The sequence below is a fragment of the Danio rerio genome, chromosome 8, assembly GCF_052040795.2.
Source record: "Danio rerio strain M-AB ecotype USA chromosome 8, GRCz13ab, whole genome shotgun sequence".
In the NCBI taxonomy this organism is placed as follows: domain Eukaryota; kingdom Metazoa; phylum Chordata; class Actinopteri; order Cypriniformes; family Danionidae; genus Danio; species Danio rerio.
The window spans coordinates 43,513,819-43,537,908 of NC_141028.1; the positions used below are offsets into that span (position 1 = coordinate 43,513,819).

Genomic DNA, 24,090 nt, shown 5'->3' on the forward strand with positions numbered 1-24,090 from the left:
AAGATTTTGGCTGGATTTTCGTTTTTTGGTTTAGGGTAGGAAAACGGATAAACGACTTTAAAATTCATTTTACACATGTAGGCGGTGCTGAAACGCCCACTTTCCTCTAATTGTCATGTTTACCAGTGAACAAACCACCAGATGTCGCTGGTAAACACTCACTCATGAAACTACAAATCTGCCAGTTAATGGACTTCAACTTCATACATGCTCTTCGCCCACACACCTGCTTTCTCATTTAGCTTGATTTACATTCACACCTGAGGACTTTCAGAGACTGATTACACACAGAATTTAAGCAGCACACACACTCAATCACATCGCTGAGTCTTGTTAACTGTAAAAGTAACACTACAACGCGTTTTCCTTGTCTTGTTTCTCTGTGTTTTGACCTTAGCCTAGTTTATCCTTTTGTCCTTGTTTGCCACCTGCCTTCTGACCCCTCGCCTGTGTTTGATTACGATTCTGCATTGTCTACATATATCTGTTTGCACCTGAATTGACCATCGCTTGCCTGACTTTGAATAAACCTGCATTTGGATCCTACCTTTTGTTGTCAGTGTCACTCCCCGGCGTTACAGAAGACTCGGCCACACAACATGGATCCAGCAGGTATCGCAATCATGTGTCTTCGTCAGGAAGCACGGTCTATTGAGGAGTATGTGGAGAAATTCATTGAACTGGCATACTTAACATGAATGAGTTATGTTTGATGATTTTCTTTCGTGGAGGACTTTCTGAGCCCCTATATTCCACAATGCCCTTGCATGACCCCCACGGGACTCTAGAAGGTTATATTGATCTTGCACTTCAAATGAGTGGGTCCCCCTTCACTGTAGGAGAGGTGGAGGACACCCCTAAATATGTTTTGGGGGGGGGGGGCAAAGGACAGCAAGACCCGCTGGCAACGGGGCTTGCTGCTCATTCTATCACCACACTCCCAGCTCAGAAAATGGCCACATCTAGTCCTTCAGCTCACAAGATGGCCGCCCCCAGTCTTCCAGCTCACAAGATGGCCTACTCCAGTCCTCCAGCTCACAAGATGGCCTACTCCAGTCCTTCGGCTCACAAAATGGCCGACTCCAGTCCTCCAGCTCACAAGATGGCCGACTCCATTCCTCCAGCTCACAAGATGGCCGACTCCAGTCCTCCAGCTCACAAGATGGCCGACTCCAGTCCTCCAGCTCACAAGATGGCCGACTCCAGTCCTCCAGCTCACAAGATGGCCGACTTCAGTCCTCCAGCTCACAAGATGGCCGACTCCAGTCCTCCAGCTCACAAGATGGCCGACTCCAGTCCTCCAGCTCACAAGATGGCCGACTCCAGTCCTCCAGCTCACAAGATGGCCGACTCCAGTCCTCCAGCTCACAAGATGGCCGACTCCAGTCCTCCAGCTCACAAGATGACTGCCTTCAGTCCTCCAGCTCACAAAGTGGTCACAACCAGCCCTCCAACTCACAATGTGGTAAGCGCCAATCTGCCACCAGCTCACAAGATAGCTTCTTGTTCCGAGTCTGTTCCTGTCCTAGTTCCTGTTCTAGTTCCTGAAATGCCATCAACTGAGCCCCCAGAATGGCCGCCACCACCTGAGTTACCAGAGCTGATGTCACCACCAGAGCTGTTACTGCCAGAGCTGCCACCGCCACCTCAAGAGCTGCCAAACCCACCTCCAGAGCTGCCAGACCCTCCAGAGCTGCCAGACCCTCCAGAGCTGCCAGACCCTCCAGAGCTGCCAATGCCACTGCCGCCAGAGCTTCCTGAATGGCCGCCGCCTCCTGAGCTTCCTGAATGGCCGCCGCCTCCTGAGCTTCCTGAAAGGCCGTTGCCTCCTGAGCTTCCTGAATGGCCGCCGCCTCCTGAGCTTCCTGAATGGCCGCCGCCTCCTGAGCTTCCTGAATGGCCGCCGCCTCCTGAGCTTCCTGAATGGCCGCCGCCTCCTGAGCTTCCTGAATGGCCGCCACCTGAGCTTCCTGAATGGTCGCCGCCACCTGAGCTTCCTGAATGGTCGCCGCCTCCTGAGCTTCCTGAATGGCCGCCGCCGCCGCCGCCTGAGCTTCCTGAATGGCCGCCGCCACCTGAGCTTCCTGAATGGCCGCCGCCTGCTGAACTTCCTGAATGGCCGCTGCCACCTAAGCTTCCTCAATGGTCGCAGCCTCATAATCCAGGTCCTCCGCAGCTCCACGCTCCAGGTCCTCCGCAGCTCCACGCTCCAGGTCCTCTGCAGCTCCACGCTCCAGGTCCTCCGCAGCTCCACGCTCCAGGCCCTCCGCAGCTCCACGCTCCAGGCCCTCCGCAGCTCCACGCTCCAGGCCCTCCGCAGCTCCCAGCTCCAGGCCCGCCTCAGCTCCACGCCCCAGCTGCATGGTCCTGGCCCTCCATCCCTCCCCCAGTTCCGCCTCCGCTCCACCTCCCGCCTGAACAGTATTAGGAGTGTCTGGAAGCCACTCCTTAGAGGGGGGGCTCTGTCATGTTTACCAGTGACCAAACCACCAGATGTCGCTGGTTAACACTCACTCATGAAACTACAAATCTGCCAGTTAATGGACTTCAACTTCGTACATGCTCTTCGCCCACACACCTGCTTTCTCATTTAGCTTGATTTACATTCACACCTGAGGACTTTCAGAGACTGATTACACACAGTATTTAAGCAGCACACACACTCATTCACATTGCCGAGTCTTGTTAACTGTAAAAGTAACACTACAACGCGTTTTCCTTGTCTTGTTTCTCTGTGTTTTGACCTTAGCCTAGTTTATCCTTTTGTCCTTGTTTGCCGCCTGCCTTCTGACCCCTCGCCTGTGTTTGATTACGATTCTGGATTGTCTACATATATCTGTTTGCACCTGAATTGACCATCGCTTGCCTGACTTTGAATAAACCTGCATTTGGATCCTACCTTCTGTTGTCAGTGTCACTCCCCGGCGTTACACTAATTGATCAACCAAATCTGAGCTCGTGACGTCGCCCTCAAAATAAAAGCCTTACACGCAGGCTTTTAATTATTATTATTTAATTACATTTAAGTTTATATATTCTATCGTTTGAACCACACACAGTTAGGCTTACATTCATTGTGTATGTATAAATTAAATAAAAATGTAAATTAGCAGTATTCTTAGACATTTGTCATTAAAATAAGGTCATAGCTCACTGGCAAGCTTCTTGCTGCTGTGCACCTGATGCTGAGCAAAGATAGCCATTTCCGAGCAGCACCTGGTTTGTATGATTGTTTCAGAGCAAGGACTTTATAATAATAATAATAATTATTATTATTTTTTATTATTGTTATTATTATTACTATCACTTACTAGTGTTTTTATAGTTTAGTTTTTTCTTCTTCTTTTTAATAGATGTTAGCAGAACCAGAATAAGAACACATTGGGCCCTGCTATAAAAACAAAGAGTAATTTGTTTTTATTTTATTTCTTTGTATTTTAATTATATATTGTTATTATTTATTTGATAATTAATACTATTTTATTGCAACGCCAAAGTAGGCCTGTCTTATTATTTTTTGTAATTTGCTGTTATTGTTATTGTAGGCCTCATGGCAGGCTATGCGAAATATTTTAAATAACATTTACTCATAACCTTACTAATTCGAGACCCAAACCTAAAAAAGTTTAAGTGCAATAAGCATGTACAATAAAGTGAGCCGCAATGCATATTTCTAGCGCATTCTTTCACTTAACAATTATTGCTGGAATAATTAAATAAATTTCAAATTAACTAATTAAACACATTATTGATAATAAATAGTGGCTAGTAGGTCCGACAAACAGATGAGCTCGCTGCATGTGTGTTTCGCTAATAATTTGACATTTGCTCTCCTTGAGAAAGTGCTACAGCGGGCCCTGCTTATTTCACATATAAGGTTAGTGATAAGTAATTTTTTAATTTTATTTTTTGCACATTATTTTGACAATAAATAAGGCACCCAGTATTTCTGATGCACTCTCTTTTCTGATGTCTCTTTTATGGCTACACTACTAAATTAGAGGACAATCTCAAACAAAACTTGATGCTTATTTACACTATCTGAAGTAATTTCTTAGGATCTGTTGTTTTAAAGCTTACATATTTTCGTTTTAATATGCAAATAATTTTCTTTAATTTGTAATAGGCCTATTGTCCCTCATTGCATAAAATAACCAGCTTTGTATTTAATATATTTGTAAATTGTCCATCCAGTTTGACGCAAGCTAAACAACATTTTGACCTGTTTTGCTTATTAAATGATTGATTTGCAAATCAAATCAATGATTGCAGAATCAAACAAATCATCCATCCACACAGTTTTGAATAGGAGCTGTGTGAACAAAAATATACACTTCATCATAGCCTATAGGAAAATGTATCTGTTTGGAACCAATTTTGTTTGGTATAATTAAAAATATTAAAAATACAATGAAAATAAAAAGGAAGAATAACATTGTGCAATGCTTCAAAATAAGTTCCACAATACGCTGCATGCTGCACCAAAACACAAACTGGTTTGTTTGTTTAATAAAATAATATTATGATATTAAAGTGAAATATTCATAGTTTCATAACCTGTATTATAACTGTATTTACTCTAAATGACAAATCATCCAATGCGCCGTCAGTTTCACCTTTAATCAATAATGTGCCGGAACAGCCTTTACAGACTCTTCTAAAAATGAGAATATTTACTCATAACCTCGGAGTAAGAACTCGGTCTGTGAAGGATGCAGAACACAGAAACTTGTTGAGAATGGATATGCATGTTAGATGTTTTATATCCCTTTAGATGTTGTAAATAGGCAACAAGTTTTTATTGAGATTGTGTCATGTCTTTTCTTTGACGCACGCGCTGAACAGCTCCGAAAAGGCACCTTATTTAGCCTGTAGCCTAATTAGATTTTATAACATATAATGTTCCATTACTTTAAATGTATAATATTTTTTAATATTTATGGATTATATAAAATATATAGTTATTATAAATGCGCTCTGATCATTCAAGGATGCGTTGCATATTCTTCTTACTCTTCATTAGGCTTGATCCGTAAATTGTGTATTTTATAAACTGATCGTTTATAAGGACTAAGCTATTAATAACTGTAATTCCTCGAATGGAAAAGTCTTGATTAAAGAAAAAGAGAACTTAATTCGGCATATGCATAGTGCGCTTATTTCTGCGCGCATCATGCGCTTTACCGAATTACGTTTTTTTATTTTTTTATGCAATAGTAAATGCATCTGGCAGCACCAAAAAGAGCAAATGCCAAGTTATTAGCGCAGCGCACAGACAGCTAGCTCGTCTGTTAGTCTGAACCAAGGGTTTTCAAACTATTCATTGCACATCCCATTGTATTTTATTTAGGATAAACCACTTATTTAAAAATTAATTAATTAAAAGGTTGCCTGCGTACTCTCCAATACACCACTGAATTATAGTGTCATAATATTTAATAATTTAATAATTATAATTAAAATAGACACCTGACCTCCATTTAATAAACACTTTATTTGCCATACTCCGTTAATTTAAAGTTTAAGTTAAATCGTTTAAGTTAAACTTAAATTATTTAAAAACTTAAAAAGACTTAAATGTAGTCATTTAAGACATTTTAAGTCATAAGTTTACATACATTGCACGTTGCATTTAGCAGGCCTATTCTGGTCTAAATAAGCTTTTTGCATCTTAGACATTTGCACACAAAAATTAAGCAGTTTATACATACATTTAATGCTACTTTGAAATTACTTTTGATGCAATAAATAATCCTGAATAGTTAAAAGTGTTAACATATTCTTGAAATGTAGTTATTTTATAACTATGAAATTTATTACTAAACAAAGTGAATCATTATGAATTTGCCAAGAAATAATCCACTTTACCACTGTAAAGCAATGCCCCACACTTACTAGAACAGTAGATCGTAGACTGTATGGAAATATATGTACACTGTATATATATATATATATATATATATATATATATATATATATATATATATGTATATATATATATATATACATACATTAACAACAATATATTAACAAACAATGCTTTTGTAAAATAGAGAAAATAAGCAAGATGCGCTTTCAGTCTCATGCAGCCTCCGTGAAATATAGCGCGTCACAGCAATGAACTGAAAATAAAACCACTCTTGAAATGCTGGCGATCTTAATTTTTTTCAGCCTACACTGACTGAGAATAATGTTGCACTATTTTATTAACAAATAATTAGAATGTTTTTTTTCCTCCAACACATTCATCATTACTTTTGCCTGTGCAAGTTTTTTGCGCGCACTTGAGCGCGAGGGCATCTATTTTCAGGTGCAAGATGCCACTTTTGGTGGCACCAGCACACTCTGCCACACCTGTGAGAGAGAGAGAGAGTTATGATGGACTACCTGATTCTTATCGGTTTAATATAAATTAATAATTTCTTAAATTAGATTTTTATCAGGCTAATTAAATTAATGATTCCGGTAATTAGAATTCTAATCAACCTGAAATAAAATTAATATAATAATAATAACGGTAATTAAATTACTGTTATTAGAACCATTATTTTATATTTTTAATATTGGAGTAAATTATATTATTATATTACATTAAATTATATTATACTATATTAAGTTATATAAAATTAATATTTTAATAAATAATATTATGTATTGTACTATATTATATCATATTAAGTTATATTAAATCATTATTTTATTAACTTAAATCATAATTATATCATATTATTATATTATATTATTATAATATTAATATTTATATTAAATTTAATTATGTTATATTATATATCATAATTATTCTATTATACTCTATCATTACATTATTATATTATATCATTACATTATGATATTATATTATATTATAATTAATAAACTATTAGCATATACTTTTTCTGTGCATCACCTATGTGTTTGCTGTGTGTGTGTGTGTGTGTGTGTGTGTGTGTGTGTGTGTGTGTGTGTGTGTGTGTTTTGTGTGTGTGTGTGTGATGATAAGGCTACAGCCAAAGTCATGCTGAAGAGAGAGGGGCCTCATGATCATTTGTTTCATTAAGGCTTAACGCACACAATAAATAAAATATATATTCAGCTAATTTATTATTAATAGTATTAATATTATTATTATTATTACTATATAGTATTGCGTTTTTCCATGATGTTCAATAGGAAGTAAGATAATTAACATTTGGTTTTATGTTTAACATATGTATAACATTAATATTATTGTTTATTATATAATACATACAATATAATATATAATATAATAAACAATCAATAGGCAATAAGATGATTAACATGCGGTTTTGTGTTTAACAGGTATAACACTAATATTATTGAATATTATATAACATAAAATACATACAATATAACATAAAGATCAAACGGTAATAAGATAAAAATTTGGTTTTGTTTAACATTTATATAACATATATACACAAATTAATGTGTGTGTGTATGTATATATATATATATATATATATATATATATATATATATATATATATATATATATATATATATATATATATATATATATATTTATTTATTTATTTATTTATTTATTTATTTATTTATTTTTTTTTTTTTGAAAAACTAAAATATGATATTCAATTTTAGTTGTATTACATATCAATGCACTATACAATTTAAGGTCAAGAATAATTTTCAATCATATTTGTCAACTCACTTAATAATCACTATCAATCTTTATATGTTTAAAGATTAATGAAAAATATTTAAATCGTACTGAACAGTAATAGATACATTCGTAAATTGTGTTGTATAGTTTTACTGCGTTAAATTTTTTAGATGAAAAGATTCATATATTGTTTTAATAACGTCTTATATTACAGTACTATTTAACTTTTTAAAGAGTCTTGTAATTTTGGCGCTAATACGAAATGTCACAAGTCACAACCCATGTATGGTTTGCTCGATAAGAAAAAAGCGCATTCGACTGTTGACTTGCCGCATATTGTTGTTTATGATAAATGACTAGTATTTTTCTACGAAATAGGGTGTTTACCATATTACGAAAACATACAGAGTTCATACATGGCTATCTAGCACCATCTATTGGTCACACTGGGGAATATACTAGTCATACTTTAGTATATTTTATTGGCTGAAAATAATGTTTATTGGTTAACCGCTAACTTTGAAAGAATAGTTGTGAATAAAATGTTTTATTGTATTAACTTTTAATAAAAATTGTATACTAATTAAATGTTATGTATTATAAGTATTTTTAATATTGGTAATAACATATGTTAATTATATATTATAAACGAAAATGTTAAAATATGAGATGTAAAATATTCTATCACAAACAACGAATTATTATTTTTTATCATTCATTCATTATATAGAAAATGAATACAAATGTAATACAATATTTCTCATTTTAAAATTTTCATTCACACACATATCTAAATAAATATATGCTTTATTATAATCTATAAAATCGGTAGTTATCTTGAGTATGTAATAATGTATGCTAAAAATTTGAAACAGCCAAAATATTGAAAGAATTTTGTTTTTATTAATATAACAAATATCTACACTAAAGTATTACACCAAGTTCATTTGTGTTTTTCAACAAGATTAAGGACATTACATGAATATTTTGTCTCGTTACGTTTTAACACTATCTACTAGATTGTATATAGTTTCATATAATTAACTATAATATTGTCGTGGTCAGTTTATTTCATTTTTTGCTTGTCCCTTATCGTTCCGAACCAGCTTTTAAACAAACGACAACGCCTCTCGGCATTTGGCATAAAAAGGCCCGCTATACATACCTTATTCACAGTAAACTTGAATCCTCAGTTACACTGTCATAATGACTGGAACTTCTGAAGAGCTTTTGAACAAGATATGGAATTGCGTGAGTAGAAATTGATATATTACTCAACTGCCTACCGGTTTGTATACTACCTCATTAACCAGTGTTTGCTATATTTTCATTCTATCAGCTTATGTCTTACAGAAATAAATCCTTCCGAAAGTGATGCCTTTGATGCCATCAATCGTATTTGTAAGTTTTATTCCATAATTATATTTATTGTTTTGAACATATTTAGACATTAGTTTTTATTTTATCAATATTGGTACTTACGTTTCTCTTTTTTTTTTCTTATATATTCTTATATAAGAAATTATATATATTTTATATAATATATTCTTAGATCGCATTGGACTCTGGGATAAAAAAAAAAAAAAAACACAAGCGAAAAGAACACAATGCTCAGCGAGTGACTCATGTTGTTGTGCACAGATAACCTGTAAACCTGTTCAAAAACTTATATTTTCCTGTTCCCAGTGTGGTAAGAAAGTTTAACCTTTGTTTGATATCACTTTTGTGAAGTTTGAATAGTCTATTTGAGATCGCTAAGTAAAGTTAGCGCCTAATGTGATTATTAGCTGATTAATGCTAAACTACACTCCTTTTTGCTTTATATGTTTAGTGATGATTGTCTGTGGATATTTTCTGTCGTATTAGGGAGTGTTTTGTGTTTGGGTAACTATTCTAGAAGCTCATATGCTCTGAATATGGTTATGTTTAGTTATTGCACTGAAATGTTGATTACACTGGGATGTGTTAGCTATTAAGTGAAATAGCTTTCATTAATTAGTAATACTTTATTTGTTTCTTTTCTATGTTGCAGTTTAACTACGACAACTACAAATGCTTTATTACAACAACCAAATGTTGTGAGTTCTACATCTGGGAATAAAGAAAATAACAAACTCCATGTTAATGTTATCTTTATTGGTAACATTAAAGTCAAACACATTGAATCAAGGAGTCTAATATCTAATCAAGAAGACTAACATCACAATAAAGAAATTAATAAAGCAAAAAAACAGCAACATGGATGCAGAGGCAATTTCCACTCCTGAACAACAACAACAACAACAAAAGTCCTTCAAAAAGTCCTTAAAGTCCTTAAAAGTCCTTAAATCCTTCCGAAAGTGATGCCTTTGATGCCATCAATCGTATTTGTAAGTTTTATTCCATAATTATATTTATTGTTTTGAACATATTTAGACATTAGTTTTTATTTTATCAATATTGGTACTTACGTTTCTCTTTTTTTTTCTTATATATTCTTATATAAGAAATTATATATATTTTATATAATATATTCTTAGATCGCATTGGACTCTGGGATAAAAAAAAAAAAAAAAAACACAAGCGAAAAGAACACAATGCTCAGCGAGTGACTCATGTTGTTGTGCACAGATAACCTGTAAACCTGTTCAAAAACTTATATTTTCCTGTTCCCAGTGTGGTAAGAAAGTTTAACCTTTGTTTGATATCACTTTTGTGAAGTTTGAATAGTCTATTTGAGATCGCTAAGTAAAGTTAGCGCCTAATGTGATTATTAGCTGATTAATGCTAAACTACACTCCTTTTTGCTTTATATGTTTAGTGATGATTGTCTGTGGATATTTTCTGTCGTATTAGGGAGTGTTTTGTGTTTGGGTAACTATTCTAGAAGCTCATATGCTCTGAATATGGTTATGTTTAGTTATTGCACTGAAATGTTGATTACACTGGGATGTGTTAGCTATTAAGTGAAATAGCTTTCATTAATTAGTAATACTTTATTTGTTTCTTTTCTATGTTGCAGTTTAACTACGACAACTACAAATGCTTTATTACAACAACCAAATGTTGTGAGTTCTACATCTGGGAATAAAGAAAATAACAAACTCCATGTTAATGTTATCTTTATTGGTAACATTAAAGTCAAACACATTGAATCAAGGAGTCTAATATCTAATCAAGAAGACTAACATCACAATAAAGAAATTAATAAAGCAAAAAAACAGCAACATGGATGCAGAGGCAATTTCCACTCCTGAACAACAACAACAACCACCACCAAATCTAAAGCGTCAACGTGGAGTTGCAAAGGCAGCAGTAACACGCTTGATGACACAAATTACTTCAGCTATGAACTGTAACCAGCCCAAAGAAGTAGAAACAAAACTTTCTAATTTGGATGAGGCTGTAGCTCAGTTTCATGAGGTACATGACATGTACCACAAAACATTAGAAGATGATGATGACCTAGATGCTTCTAACGAATATTTAACATCAGTCATGCGTGATGTACAAGATTTGCAGCATACAGTCTTAAGCTGGCTGGAAGATTTTAAGATAGAATCTCCTGATGCACTAAATATTCAAGATTCATTTACTGATGAAACTGTGAAGTCTTCTATATCCTTTGCAGACCAACTATCTAATCAGCTACAGGAGCAACATAAACTCAGGCAAAAAGAAAAACAGGAGTTTTCTATGCTTATGGCCCAGCAGGAAGAACGCCTTCGTGCAGAGTTTAAATTACAGCTTCAACATACAGAGCTTAAAATGGATGAACACGGAGTTAAGGAGCCAGAGTTAATGACAGTAAACAAGGACTTTTCAACACCTGTTTCAGGTAACCCACCCCTTAACTTTCGTTCATCATTCTCAACAGTGAATGAAAATTCTCTGAGTCAACTTCTAGAGCTGTCAAAGCAACAATATCAGTCACATATCGACTCCATGCATCTACCACCTGTTGACATAATCAAGTTTGATGGAGAGCCTTTGAAGTATTGGCAGTTCATGAAATTATTCAATTCTGTGATTGATAAAGAGACAGTGCCTGACCAAGAGAAGTTAACTCGACTGTATCAGTACACAGTGGGGCAAGCTAGAGATGCCATTTCACATTGCTTGTATAATCCTGATTCGAGCTTGGGTTATGCTAATGCAATGGCTATTCTGAAAAAACGTTTTGGCAATCCATATGCAATATCGCAGGCATGGGTAGACAAAGTACTCAACTACAAAGATATTAAAGACAACAAGCAGTTACAGAGCTTTGCGGACATTTTGTGCAGCTGCCGGGACACTTTGAAAGTGATGAAGTGTGAGGAGGAGCTAAACGGTGGACGCACTTTGCTGCAAATTGTGGAAAAGCTGCCTGAGGATCTAAAGAAAAGATGGCTTACAATAAACTACGAGATCATCAAGGCTGGACATATGCCAAAGCTGGATGACATAGTCAGTCTTGTGGAATCAGAAGCCGCTAAGAGGGCGGATCCTATCTACGGAAATCTTCTTAGCCCTTCTAGTCGAAGTTCTCTACCAAACTCTAAATCAAACGCTAAATCAACTTTCAACAAAAAAAGGCAGACATTTGCAGTGACAGCTACTAATGAACCCACTACTTCATTCACACCAAAAACAGCAATAAGGTTTAAATGCCCAAAATGTACTGATGGACATTTTCTAAACCAGTGTCAAGCCTTCAGAGCTCTGTCAGTACAAAAGCGGTTGATCTTTGTCCAACAGCAAAAACTCTGCTTAAACTGTTTCATGAAAGGTCATCAAAGCTCAGTCTGTACTTGCAGCTGGGTATGCAAGGTGCCGGGATGTGGTAAGAAACACAATAGCTGGCTGCACTCAGCCCTAGTGACATCTAATAACACAGACAACAGACAATCTACAAACCAGGAATCCAGAGATGATGCAGTTGGTGATTCACCACAAACAATCCAAGCACATGCCACCAGAAAGTGCACTGAATTTAGTAAAAAAAAGATTGCACTTCCTATACTGCCAGTAGTTGTTTCAGACATGCACAATCAATTCTCAATGAATGTATTTGCTTTGCTAGACAGTGGCTCCAACGGTACATTTGCTTTCAAAAATCTAGTTCATACTCTTAAATTGTAATCACGCAAAGTGAACATTAAACTGAACACTATGGAGACCAAAAATCTTAATGTAGTCACCATGGCAGTGGATCTGTGTGTTAAAGATGCACAACGAAGAAATTCCTTTCAAATGAAGGGAGTGATCTGTCGGGATCATCTAAATATAAGTCTCGATAACCTTGTCACTCAACAGGAGGTGTTTCAGTGGCCACATCTACAAGAAATCGCAGATGAAATCAGCCTACCTGACATTGATCTATCTGATGAAGTTCACCTGCTGATTGGACTAGATCAGCCTGACATTCTTGTTCCCCGTGAGACACGTTGTGGTGAGTCAGGTGAGCCGTATGCAGTTTTAACTGGTCTGGGGTGGACGCTTCATGGACCAATATCTGATGGTTCCACAACTATATCTGCCAATTTCATACAAGCCGATAACTCACTGCAACAAGCTGTTGAAAGATTCTGGAGACTTGATGATCCAGTACATGTGAACAATAACTCAATGTCTATAGTCGACAAACAAGTGGTGGAGCTTTGGACAAAACAAGCGGTCAAAGAGAACGGTCGTTATACACTTCCCATACCCTTCAAGGAACACCCACCTCGACTCCCATGCAACTATGCAATGGCTAAACATCAACTATACCTTCTGGGAAGGAGGTTAAAGAAGGATCCAAATCTACAACTAAGGTACATAGATGGTTTCTGTGACTCTCTGCGTAAAAGCTATGCGGAGGAGGTTGTTGACATTAACAGAGACGATGGGTGTGTGTGGTACCTTCCACATCATCCAGTGCTACATCCACGAAAGCCAGGAAAGAATAGAATTGTCTTTGACTGTGCTGCACGATACCAAGGTGCTTCATTAAATGACTGCATTCACCAAGGCCCAGACCTTACTAACAAGCTGCTTGCTGTTCTTCTAAAGTTTAGACAAGATCCCATTGCTTTAAATGCTGATATTGAAAGCATGTACTACCAAGTCAAGGTGCCACCACAAGAAAGAGATGTGCTTCGTTTCCTGTGGTGGGAGGATAATGATCCTGACAAACCAGCTAAACACTATCGAATGACCGCTGTAAGGCTGGTATCAGAAATGATTACTGTAAGGTTGATATCAGAAATGATTACTGTAAGACTGCTTTTGTAAATGATCAAATATTCAGGCTCTAACAGGAACAGACACCTGATAAACATCAAAGAACTCTCACCCACCACCCTCAGTGTGGGAACGAAACCTCTCACTGACACTTATCTACTGACATACATTTCTTCTTTTCATCTCTGTCTTAAGATATTCAAATGTCAACACATTGAAGGTTCCGGTGGGTCTGGCAAAGAAGGTCTCACTCCTTTAAACGTTAAAATACTCACCTTAGGACCAGTAATAAAACTGTAAATCAAGCATCACAGCCCAAACCCCCTTCTACCCAAAACAAAGGAACAACCAAATGCCAATATCACGAGAACCCCGACCAAGACCTCGGGTCCGTTCTTCGTACCTCGCTTAAATGATCTAAGATGATTTGGCAGATCCTGGATCTTTTCATCTTGATAACTGATCTCTCGCTAATTTGGTTCTTCAAACAAGTTCGCGAATCAGATTAGAATGTCTGGATGAACTGATCTGAGATCGCTGCGTGTGTTGTGAAGGACAGATCTATCGATCCTCGAAATCATGATCAGCAATGCCACGATTGGCTGACGGCACAGCAGCGTAATGACATCTTCTGATTAATATTCAATTATCCATGTGAGCAAAATTACATCAAATTAGCAGTAAACCGTTTGTCAAATATGACACGCAAGAACTTTCCACATTTGTTGTGAGCTGCAGGCTTTACACTTTCATTTGTCAAGACAAGAGTATTCATCATGCATTTCAATGCAAATCAATGTATTTAGTTCTACATTTAGAAATTAAAGATTTTCTTTATAATAGTATCCGTTTTTTAATCGGTGTAAAGAATAACTGGTTGTTTACAAAAGCGTTTTCATATTGGTAAAGGCGTCTGCAACTTTTGTGGGGCATCAAATCACCGGCATATTAACTATCAAAACATGTTTATGACTGCATAAATGTATTATTGCTTTAAAAAAGTCACATATTGTGCATTTCTATTATACACAATTTGTACTAAAGCGATCTAAAAAGTTCATATCAATAAGTTTTCTCTTTGCACCACCAAATGGCAGTCTTTGTACTTTTATTTCGAGGGTGCAGATTGCATGCGTTTTATTAATATGTATAACTTTATTTATTTTATGAATGACTTTAACTTTATGTACATAGTTTAAAAATATGTACCATTTTCCCAAGTGTATATAACTACTACTGTAAGAAAATATCAGAATTCAGAACATACTTTCTGTATTATCTTTGCTTGAACTTACCCGATCTAATCCTGTTTATATAAATTAAACCTGCTCCCGATCAGGTTTGACCTAGCAGAACTGTTGCTATGACAACAACTCTCGGATCAGCTTTGAAGAACGAAACGATCCTGGATCATGTCAAATCGTCAATATCCAAATCCAGCTAACTGAGTAATCCACGTACGAAGAACGGACCCCTCTTCTCACTAAAAACAAAAAAACACAAAACTTCCATATCAATAGAGTGATGTTGAAATGGTAAATATCATAGGAACACCCTGAGGTGCAAAAATGGGTATTTAAGAGAAGGTGGCAGAGAAGTCAGGGAATCTGTATGCAGATATCCCGCACAACTTCTGTGTGTAGTTTTCATCTCCAGGTAAACATTTCTAAAACCTCTTTTCATTATGTTTACAGATTTGATTTGATTAATTTGATGATATTTTTATTGTTTTAGATTAGATTATATTTTGTATGTTGTTGAATTGGATTTGAATGATTACCTTTGTTTACCTGTTTAATAAATTGTTATGTTTGAACATATTTTGCTCACTCTGTAATTATTAGTCTTAGTAGATTACGCTGAATCCTTGTTTCCGCATGTCTTGCGTCAGGTCAGTAGACGGACTAAAATCCAATTGAGATGGAGCATTGGGCACACTAATTGTGTTTTAGTGATCCGACTGACTCTTGATATTGATTCATGTGTACTTAGGTTGATAGGGCGATAACTTCCGTCTAGGTCAACAAGTTGTTGCACGACTAACCTAGATTGGGTACCCGACCTTTGTTTGAAGATAATATTATTCTAAATTAAGTTCATATGGGAAACCATGGGCTTGGTGAAAACCAAAGTTACTATAGAGTCCAGTAGTCGGGTACATTTATAATAATGCCCTAACCTCTAATTAGAAATGATGATTGTCTTAACTCAAGGGTGTACACCTAAGCGGGACTAACTAAAATATTTTAGAACGAGCGCACTGGTAGCGGCCATCTAAAGTATTAGTCAATTACCTCTGTTTAATATTCAAGACTGACCGGAATGTGATCGTGAGAGACGCCTTCGGCCGAGGCGATTTCTCTGAGCGACATGAGCACCCGAATGAACGGATGTAATGGTTAATAGTGAAAACAGAAAGTTCAAACATTCTTCCAAATTCCGTCTAAATTAACAAATTATAAATCATCATTATTATTATTAACTATTATAAATAATATATATAACATGGAGTCAGATGAAATTATGAGATAATACATAAGAGGTATATTTTTCTTTATTGTAATGTCTGCTGTTTATGAAAAGATAGTGACGCGCAAAGACCCTTCTGCCGTGCCATTGGCTGCCGCCGTTGGACTAGTGGGCCGTATCTTACACCGCTCATCTTTTTGGAGGTGTTTGGAGTCCTAGTGCTGCCTATTTTGCCATGCAGAAAGTTGCAGAAGACAATTGTGATAGGTTTTCTGATGATGCCTTGGAAACTGTGAAACGAAATTTCTATGTCGATGACTGTCTCAAGTCAGTATCAACTGTGAATGATGCCATTAAACTTGCTTCTGAACTCCGTGAGCTCCTCAGCTGTGGAGGCTTTAGGCTAACTAAGTGGTTGAGCAATTCCAAGGAAGTCATGAAAACAATTCCAGCTGAACTGTGGGCCAACTCATTGCATTAGGTCAATCTCGATCAGGAGGACTTACCATATGAACGAACACTAGGCGTCCTTTGGGATGTAGAAAGAGACTGTTTTACATTCGAAGTCAAGACAGTTGATAAGCCTGCAACAAAGACAGGAATTTTGAGTACTACCAGTTCCATCTTTGATCCTTTAGGATTGGCTAGCCCATTTGTGCTCAAAGCAAAGGCAATCTTTCAAGAGCTGTGCCACAGAAAAGTTGATTGGGATGAGGAAATACCAGCAGATGTAATAACACAGTGGCGCATATGGTTAAATGACATGCCTCTGCTCTCGGCGTTGACAATTCCAAGATGTCTTAGAGCAATATCCACCAGTTGCTTGTCACCGATTCAGCTCCATCACTTTTCTGATGCTTCAGAATTGGCTTATGGTGCAGTTTCTTACATCATGATGGATGAAACTTGTAGGCTTGTAATGTCAAAGGCCAGACTTGCGCCTATCAAACCCATTAGCATTCCACGATTGGAGCTACTAGCAGCCGTAGTGGCTACAGAGCTGGATCAGATTATCAAGCATCACTTGGAAATCCCAATTGGAGAAACTTTCTTTTGGACGGACAGTACAATTGTACTTCAGTACATTAACAATAAACACTGTCGTTTTCAGACTTTTGTTGCTAATAGAGTTGCAAAAATACTTGAACGTTCAGAACCCAGTCAATGGAGACACATTGACTCTGCTTCTAACCCTGCAGATGATGTCTCTCGCGGGATGACTGTGGGAGACATCTTATCAAGTAAACGATGGGTGTCTGGTCCACAATTTCTTCTGCATAAGAAGGAACACTGGCCTGTCCAACCTGATGTGAACAAATTACCTGAGGAAGCAGAGATCAAGCGAACTAAAAAGGTGTATGCAGCTAGCATAAGTTCCAACCAGGTGACGAAAAATGCAATGGATAGACTTCTGGAACAGTATTCCAGTTGGCACCGATTAAAAAGGGCTACTGCTATCTTGTTGCGTCTCAAGACCTTGTTGCGCAAAAATGCCAGTGAGCATCTTTCTGATCTAATCACTGTTGATGAGCTACAACAGGCAGAATTAGCCATTCTCAGCTATATACAAACTAAATCTTTCGGAACAACTCAAACAAAAAACAATTCTCTTGCCAAGCTTAAGCCGTATCAGGATGATAACGACCAACTACTTCGTGTAGGAGGGAGACTAACAAATGCCCCAATTCCTTTTGAGGCTAAACATCCAATTATTCTGCCTAACAATCACCATGTCACCTCTCTGATTGTGAATCACTACCATCTTCGCTTGGGACATGCAGGAACAGAAAAAGTGCTCAGTGAAATTCGACAACGTTTCTGGATTCTGAAAGGCAGAGTTGTCATTAATTAATCTCTTAAGTCATGTCTGCAGTGTCGAAAACTTAGAGCTAAACCTCAGGACCAACAAATGGCAGACTTGCCTGACTCTAGAGTGACGCCAAGCGAGCCTCCATTTAGTCGTGTAGGCATTGACTACTTCGGACCTTTCTTGATTAAAAGGGCACGTAGTGAGATCAAGAGGTATGGATGTTTGTTCACATGCCTCAATACAAGAGCAATCCATCTAGAAATTGTGCACAGCCTTGATACGGATTCATTTATCAATGCCTTACAAAGGTTCATTGCTAGGAGAGGCCCACCCACTGAAATACGATCTAATAACGGAACTAATTTTGTGGGGGGATTGAGAGAATTGCGGAATGCTATCAGAGACTGGAATCAGCGAAAAATTTCCGATTATTTGCTGCAAAACAGTGTAAAGTGGATATTCAATCCACCTGCTGCCTCCCACATGGGTGGTATTTGGGAGCGACAAATACGTACTGTTCGTTCTGTTCTCAACACTGTCTTGTCACAGCAGACACCAGGGGCCTCATGTATCAACGCTGCGTACGCACAAAAACATTGCGTACGCAAGGTTTCACGCTCAGAATCGCTCACGTTTGGATTTACTAACAATGAACTGAACGTGGGAATGTGCGCAGGTTCACGGCAGCTTTTTGGCAGGCGTACGCACATTTTTTGTGCGTGTCTGTTTTATTTCCATTGGCGACTCCTAGAGGCACTTGTGTTAAATTCTTCTCTACAAAGTGTCTGAGCCTTGCAATGGCAGCTGTATGAGACGGGTTCATCTAGTAGGTATGTAAGATTTCCATACCATACAGTTGAGCAGCTAAACATTAAAGCACAATTTGCAGCAGTCGCCTGTTTTCCCAATGTAATCTGAGCGATCTACTGCGCGCACATTGCTATAAAGACACTATCTGAAGATGAATTTGCAAGCGTGAATCAGAAACATTTCCATTCAATAAATGTGCAAATAAAATATGATGCACAAACTTATTAATGATTCCTACTAGTCTTTCTCGTGATAAATAGTAGGCAAAATATGATATGTAGCGGGGGGAAAAAAAGAAGATAGAGTTCATCAGACGCTGGATTCGAGCCGAGTTCATGCTCGAACGTGTCAAAACATGATCACATGCGTCTTACGAGCGCGCCACTGAGACTGTTCAGAGTGCTGCAACAGTTTACAGATATAAACCAGACTATTTTTTTTTTAAATGCACTCAGTGCGATGTTCAGACCCAACTGTGTCAACCGCATCAGCTAAACTCTCCCACTCTATTTTTTTTCTTTTGTTGTTAATTCCGAAAAGCAAACTTGCAAATAACACCGCTTTTCTCCGATCTACCTCCGAAAGCAGCACCTCCAATTTACATTCTGTTCAAAGTTTCTCTTTTTGCTTGCTTTTGCCATTGCTTTTTCGTTGGGTTTTGCCATTAGCATAGTCATTAGCATATTCATACGGGGGAGGAGGCAGGGAGGGGTTTTGTGCTCGTGCATGTTGCGCTCAGTTTCACGTTCATTCGGATGTACAAAAGAATATGCGTGAGACTCGGCGTACGCAGTGTTTCATACATCTGAATTTTTTTCTGCGTACGCACATTTACAGCTTTGTGCGTACGCAATGTTTTAGTAAGATTTCCACGCAAGTCTTCGTACATGAGGCCCCAGATGATGAAGGTTTGGCAACATTGTTTTGCTGCGTTGAGTCTATTGTCAATGGTAGGCCAATTATTAAACTTTCAGATGACCCATCAGATCCTCTACCACTTACACCAAATCATTTGCTGTTACTTCGTTCCGGTCCAACTCTACCTCCAGGAGCTTTTGTGAAACAGGATCTTTACCAACGCAGATGGCGTCAGGTTCAATATCTGGCTGATGTCTTCTGGGCCAGATGGATCAAAGAGTATTTGCCTGCTTTACAGCAACGTCAGAAATGGCACCAACCAAAGAGGAACCTAAAAGTTGGAGATCTTGTGCTTATCTTGCATGAACACACACCCCGAAATCACTGTCCTTTAGGACTGCTTACTCAAGTTTATCCAGGCGCGGATGGACTTGTGCGTACTGTGGAAGTAAAAACTCAAGCAGGAATCTTCACTCGTCCAGTGGACAAAATCTGTCTTCTGGAGGCCAATCTTTTCACCAATGACAATTAAGTTTAGGACACAACCCTTTTTTCTGTTCTTAAATGACCTTTGAAAGGGTCATTGGGGCCCGGGATGTTGGGTTCTGTCCCCTTTAAGAGAAAGCCATGCGGGAGATCGCATTGGACTCTGGGATAAAAAAATAAAAAATAAAAAAAAAACACAAGCGAAAAGTACACAATGCTCAGCGAGTGACTCATGTTGTTGTGCACAGATAACCTGTAAACCTGTTCAAAAACTAATATTTTCCTGTTCCCAGTGTGGTAAGAAAGTTTAATCTTTGTTTGATATCACTTTTGTGAAGTTTGAATAGTCTATTTGAGATCGCTAAGTAAAGTTAGCGTCTAATGTGATTATTAGCTGATTAATGCTAAACTACACTCCTTTTTGCTTTATATGTTTAGTGATGATTGTCTGTGGATATTTTCTGTCGTATTAGGGAGTGTTTTGTGTTTGGGTAACTATTCTAGAAGCTCATATGCTCTGAATATGGTTATGTTTAGTTATTGCACTGAAATGTTGATTACACTAGGATGTGTTAGCTATTGAGTGAAATAGCTTTCATTAATTAGTAATACTTTATTTGTTTCTTTTCTATGTTGCAGTTTGACCACACACACATGTGCACAAAATCAAAAATTAACAACGACAACTACAAATGCTTTATTACAACAACCAAATGTTGTGAGTTCTACATCTGGGAATAAAGAAATTAACAAACTCCATGTTAATGTTATCTTTATTGGTAACACAGGTAATGTCCTATATTTTTTTGTATAATTTATATATTTAAAGTCATATGTGTAAACTTTAAAAATTGTACGTATGTATACTTAATTATGTGATTATTAGGTCAGAATGCTACACGAATGTATGAATGACTCGAAAATATTTTACGTTTGGTGATATTTCAATCACTTAATAACAAACGTATTATTTTTATATTTTCACACGCAGATCCATGGACACCTCTTGCTAGCCCACTAAGTCCTTATGCCAGTCCATTAGAACCAAATCCTTCTGTTATTAATTTTAATTTATCTGAAGGTTAGTGACACATTTATTTAATTGATTATATCAATATACTGTCTTTAACTGATTTATCTTAAAGTTTCAATTATTTATAAACATGATTACTGTTGAATGAACTCAAATAATATATTTTTATTGTTAAGTATTATTTGTCGCTCAATACTAAAGAATATTTTGATTTCTTTTTAATACAGATCCATGGTGCGAACAAGATGCTTCCAACAGTGGTCATCATGAATCAACTCAGGGAGTCGCACATCATCCGATTTATGCCTTTCAAGCACCAGTAGAGGAAGAAGAAGAAGAAGACCCGGAAGACGTCGAAGGAGACACGACCACAGCGCCCCCAGGAGAATCAGGAGGCCGGTAGCGACAGCAACCACAACAATAACAAAGATTTTTTCGAGGCGCCTGCTTATTGTCTAATTCGTGAATATCTGGACAGATATGAGGTAAAAATTAATGCTCTATCGGATTCTATAGGCCAGCAGCAGCGTGTGATTGAAAATGTCAAGGATTTCTTGTCTGAACAACAGCGACGTATGGATGAAAAAATTGCCGAGCTTCAGCAATTGTTGGGTAAAAGTGAACGCAAACATCGCTTAATAACAACACTACTCATTTTTATTAGCCATTCATTGATGGATGAATAATTCCTAAAAGGAATATTCTCATCATCTGTACGATCGTTCATCATTGTACTTGTTAAAAGACAATATTTTATACTCTGATAAATGTTATACTTGACTTACGTTTCTAATTTTAATCGACTTTAGCTGTTTAGTGTTTTAACTTTAGATGTTGGTCTATATTCAATTTGTATATTCAACTTTGGCTTTCTTTTTATTGTGAACTTAGTCATTTGTTTAGTGTTTGAGCTTTTAAAATTGATGTAATACAGTTGCATTTTTATTCAACTTAACATTTTGATGTACTTTAAATTGATTTAACTGATAGTGTTTTAACTTTTGATGTAATACAACCCATTTTCAAGTTTTATTCTGCTTAACATTTTGATGTACTCCAAATTGATTTAACTGTTTAGTGTTTTAACTTTAGCTGTTGATCTATATTAAATGTGTATTCATTTGTGATTGTTTTTTATTGTGATTTAGTCAATTGTTTAGTGCTTGAGTTTAAATTTGATGTAATACCGTTGTATTTTGATTCAGTTTAACATTTTGATGAACTTTAAATTGACTCAGCTGTTTAGTGTTTTAACTTTTGATGTTGATCTATATTAAATTTTTATTCCTTTGAGTTTGCTTTTTATTGTGAACTTAGTCATTTGTGTTTTATTCTAGCTAGTCATATACATTACTTCATAATTATATTCCTGCTATTGACACACATGCATTTCTAATAACATGGTTAAATATGTATACATATTCATGTATAAATAAAGATTGAATTGTATAAACACTACAATTATTAATCCTAAAATAACCAACAAAACTAAATAAAATAAATAATATGAAAAACTTAAACAATCAAATAAGCGATAAAAGTAAATAAAGCAATAAATAAAATACAAAAGTTAAACAATAAAATAAAATAATTCTAAAATAACCAATAAAACTAATTTATCCATAAAAGTCAGAAATAAAATAAACATTAACAAAAATAATTCAAAAATAATAAAATAAACTAATAATTACAATGGATGATGAAAATCGTACAGATGATACATACAATATTCAACCAGACCAAGGTCTATCTGTTAGACTGCAAAGAGCTATCGAAATATATACAGACAGAGATGAAGACATATTTGCATCTCTTCAACATATGATAGGTATGTATCCAAATTCTAGAGACATAACTTTAACAATATTCCTATTTCACAAATTACAAATATGGATGAATTGGAAATGTATATAGAACAGGAATTGAATTTTAATTTGACTGAAGATGTGGAATCTTTTTTAAACAGTGAACAGAGCGGTGGTACACTCACTCAGGAAACTATTCCTTCTGCTACTGTTAACAGCCAACTGACAGATGGTGGTTTTGATGATGATGATGACAACAACCATTCAACTAGCCATGCAACACACGGTAGTGTAGGGTCCAGCCAGTTGGTCCAATGACGGTATTCAATGGTGGATGAAGGTTCACTGCATGTTCGGTCTTTCCAGTGCACAATGTTGATTTATATTAAACTTAACTCATATCTGACTCCAATTTTAGTATGAGGTGGTTTAGAATATTAATATATTTATCCTCGTTTTATCTGACTCCAATTATAAAACATTGAGAAGGTTATTTTGTTTCCGTTCACATTAATTTAGATTATGATTGAATATTCTCTTCAGGTTATCATTTTATGTTATTCTCGTTCATTGAGATTCCTATAACATCCTGAATCTTGTACCGGCCGAGTATACAATTTCTTAAGCACAAGCATGTCAGTCTTGGTCACTAAACAGTGGCGATTGACCGCTATCCTAAAAAGGCAGAACCCTACTTACTCAGATTAGGATATTTTTTATGCGGTCCCCATAGGTCTGCTACCTCCTAAATCAAACAGAGCTATTTAGTCATATAATGATCATTACTATAGAATTAAGCAGACCAGTCGTACTTAAACTATTAGTAACTTTGAATAATCACTATACTATCTAAATAGTATTATAAGTTTATCGGGTGAAGGACTATCCCCTTAGATATCCTTTTACAGCCTAAGTATACATGAATAAATGCCAACTTGTAAGTCGGAGCTCTAGAGACATTTTATAGCGTGCCGCAATGCTCCGTCTACCGTGT

The 24,090-nt window shown here is 36.5% G+C and overlaps 1 protein-coding gene and 1 long non-coding RNA gene across 2 annotated transcripts; both read left to right on the forward strand.

Annotated features, from left to right (window-relative positions):
* Positions 1–10,760: 10,760 nt before the first annotated feature.
* LOC147835751 (uncharacterized) lies at positions 10,761–13,004 on the forward strand. Its single transcript, XM_087264049.1, has 2 exons — positions 10,761–12,582; positions 12,917–13,004. Exons 1-2 carry the CDS (start codon positions 10,847–10,849, stop codon positions 13,002–13,004), a joined length of 1,824 nt encoding a protein of 607 aa, XP_087120175.1. The 5' UTR covers positions 10,761–10,846.
* Positions 13,005–20,726: 7,722 nt separating this feature from the next.
* LOC141375890 (uncharacterized) lies at positions 20,727–22,924 on the forward strand. Its single transcript, XR_015498314.1, has 3 exons — positions 20,727–21,046; positions 21,250–21,339; positions 21,519–22,924. It is a non-coding gene; the product is annotated as an uncharacterized LOC141375890 (long non-coding RNA).
* The last annotated feature ends 1,166 nt before the right edge of the window (positions 22,925–24,090 follow it).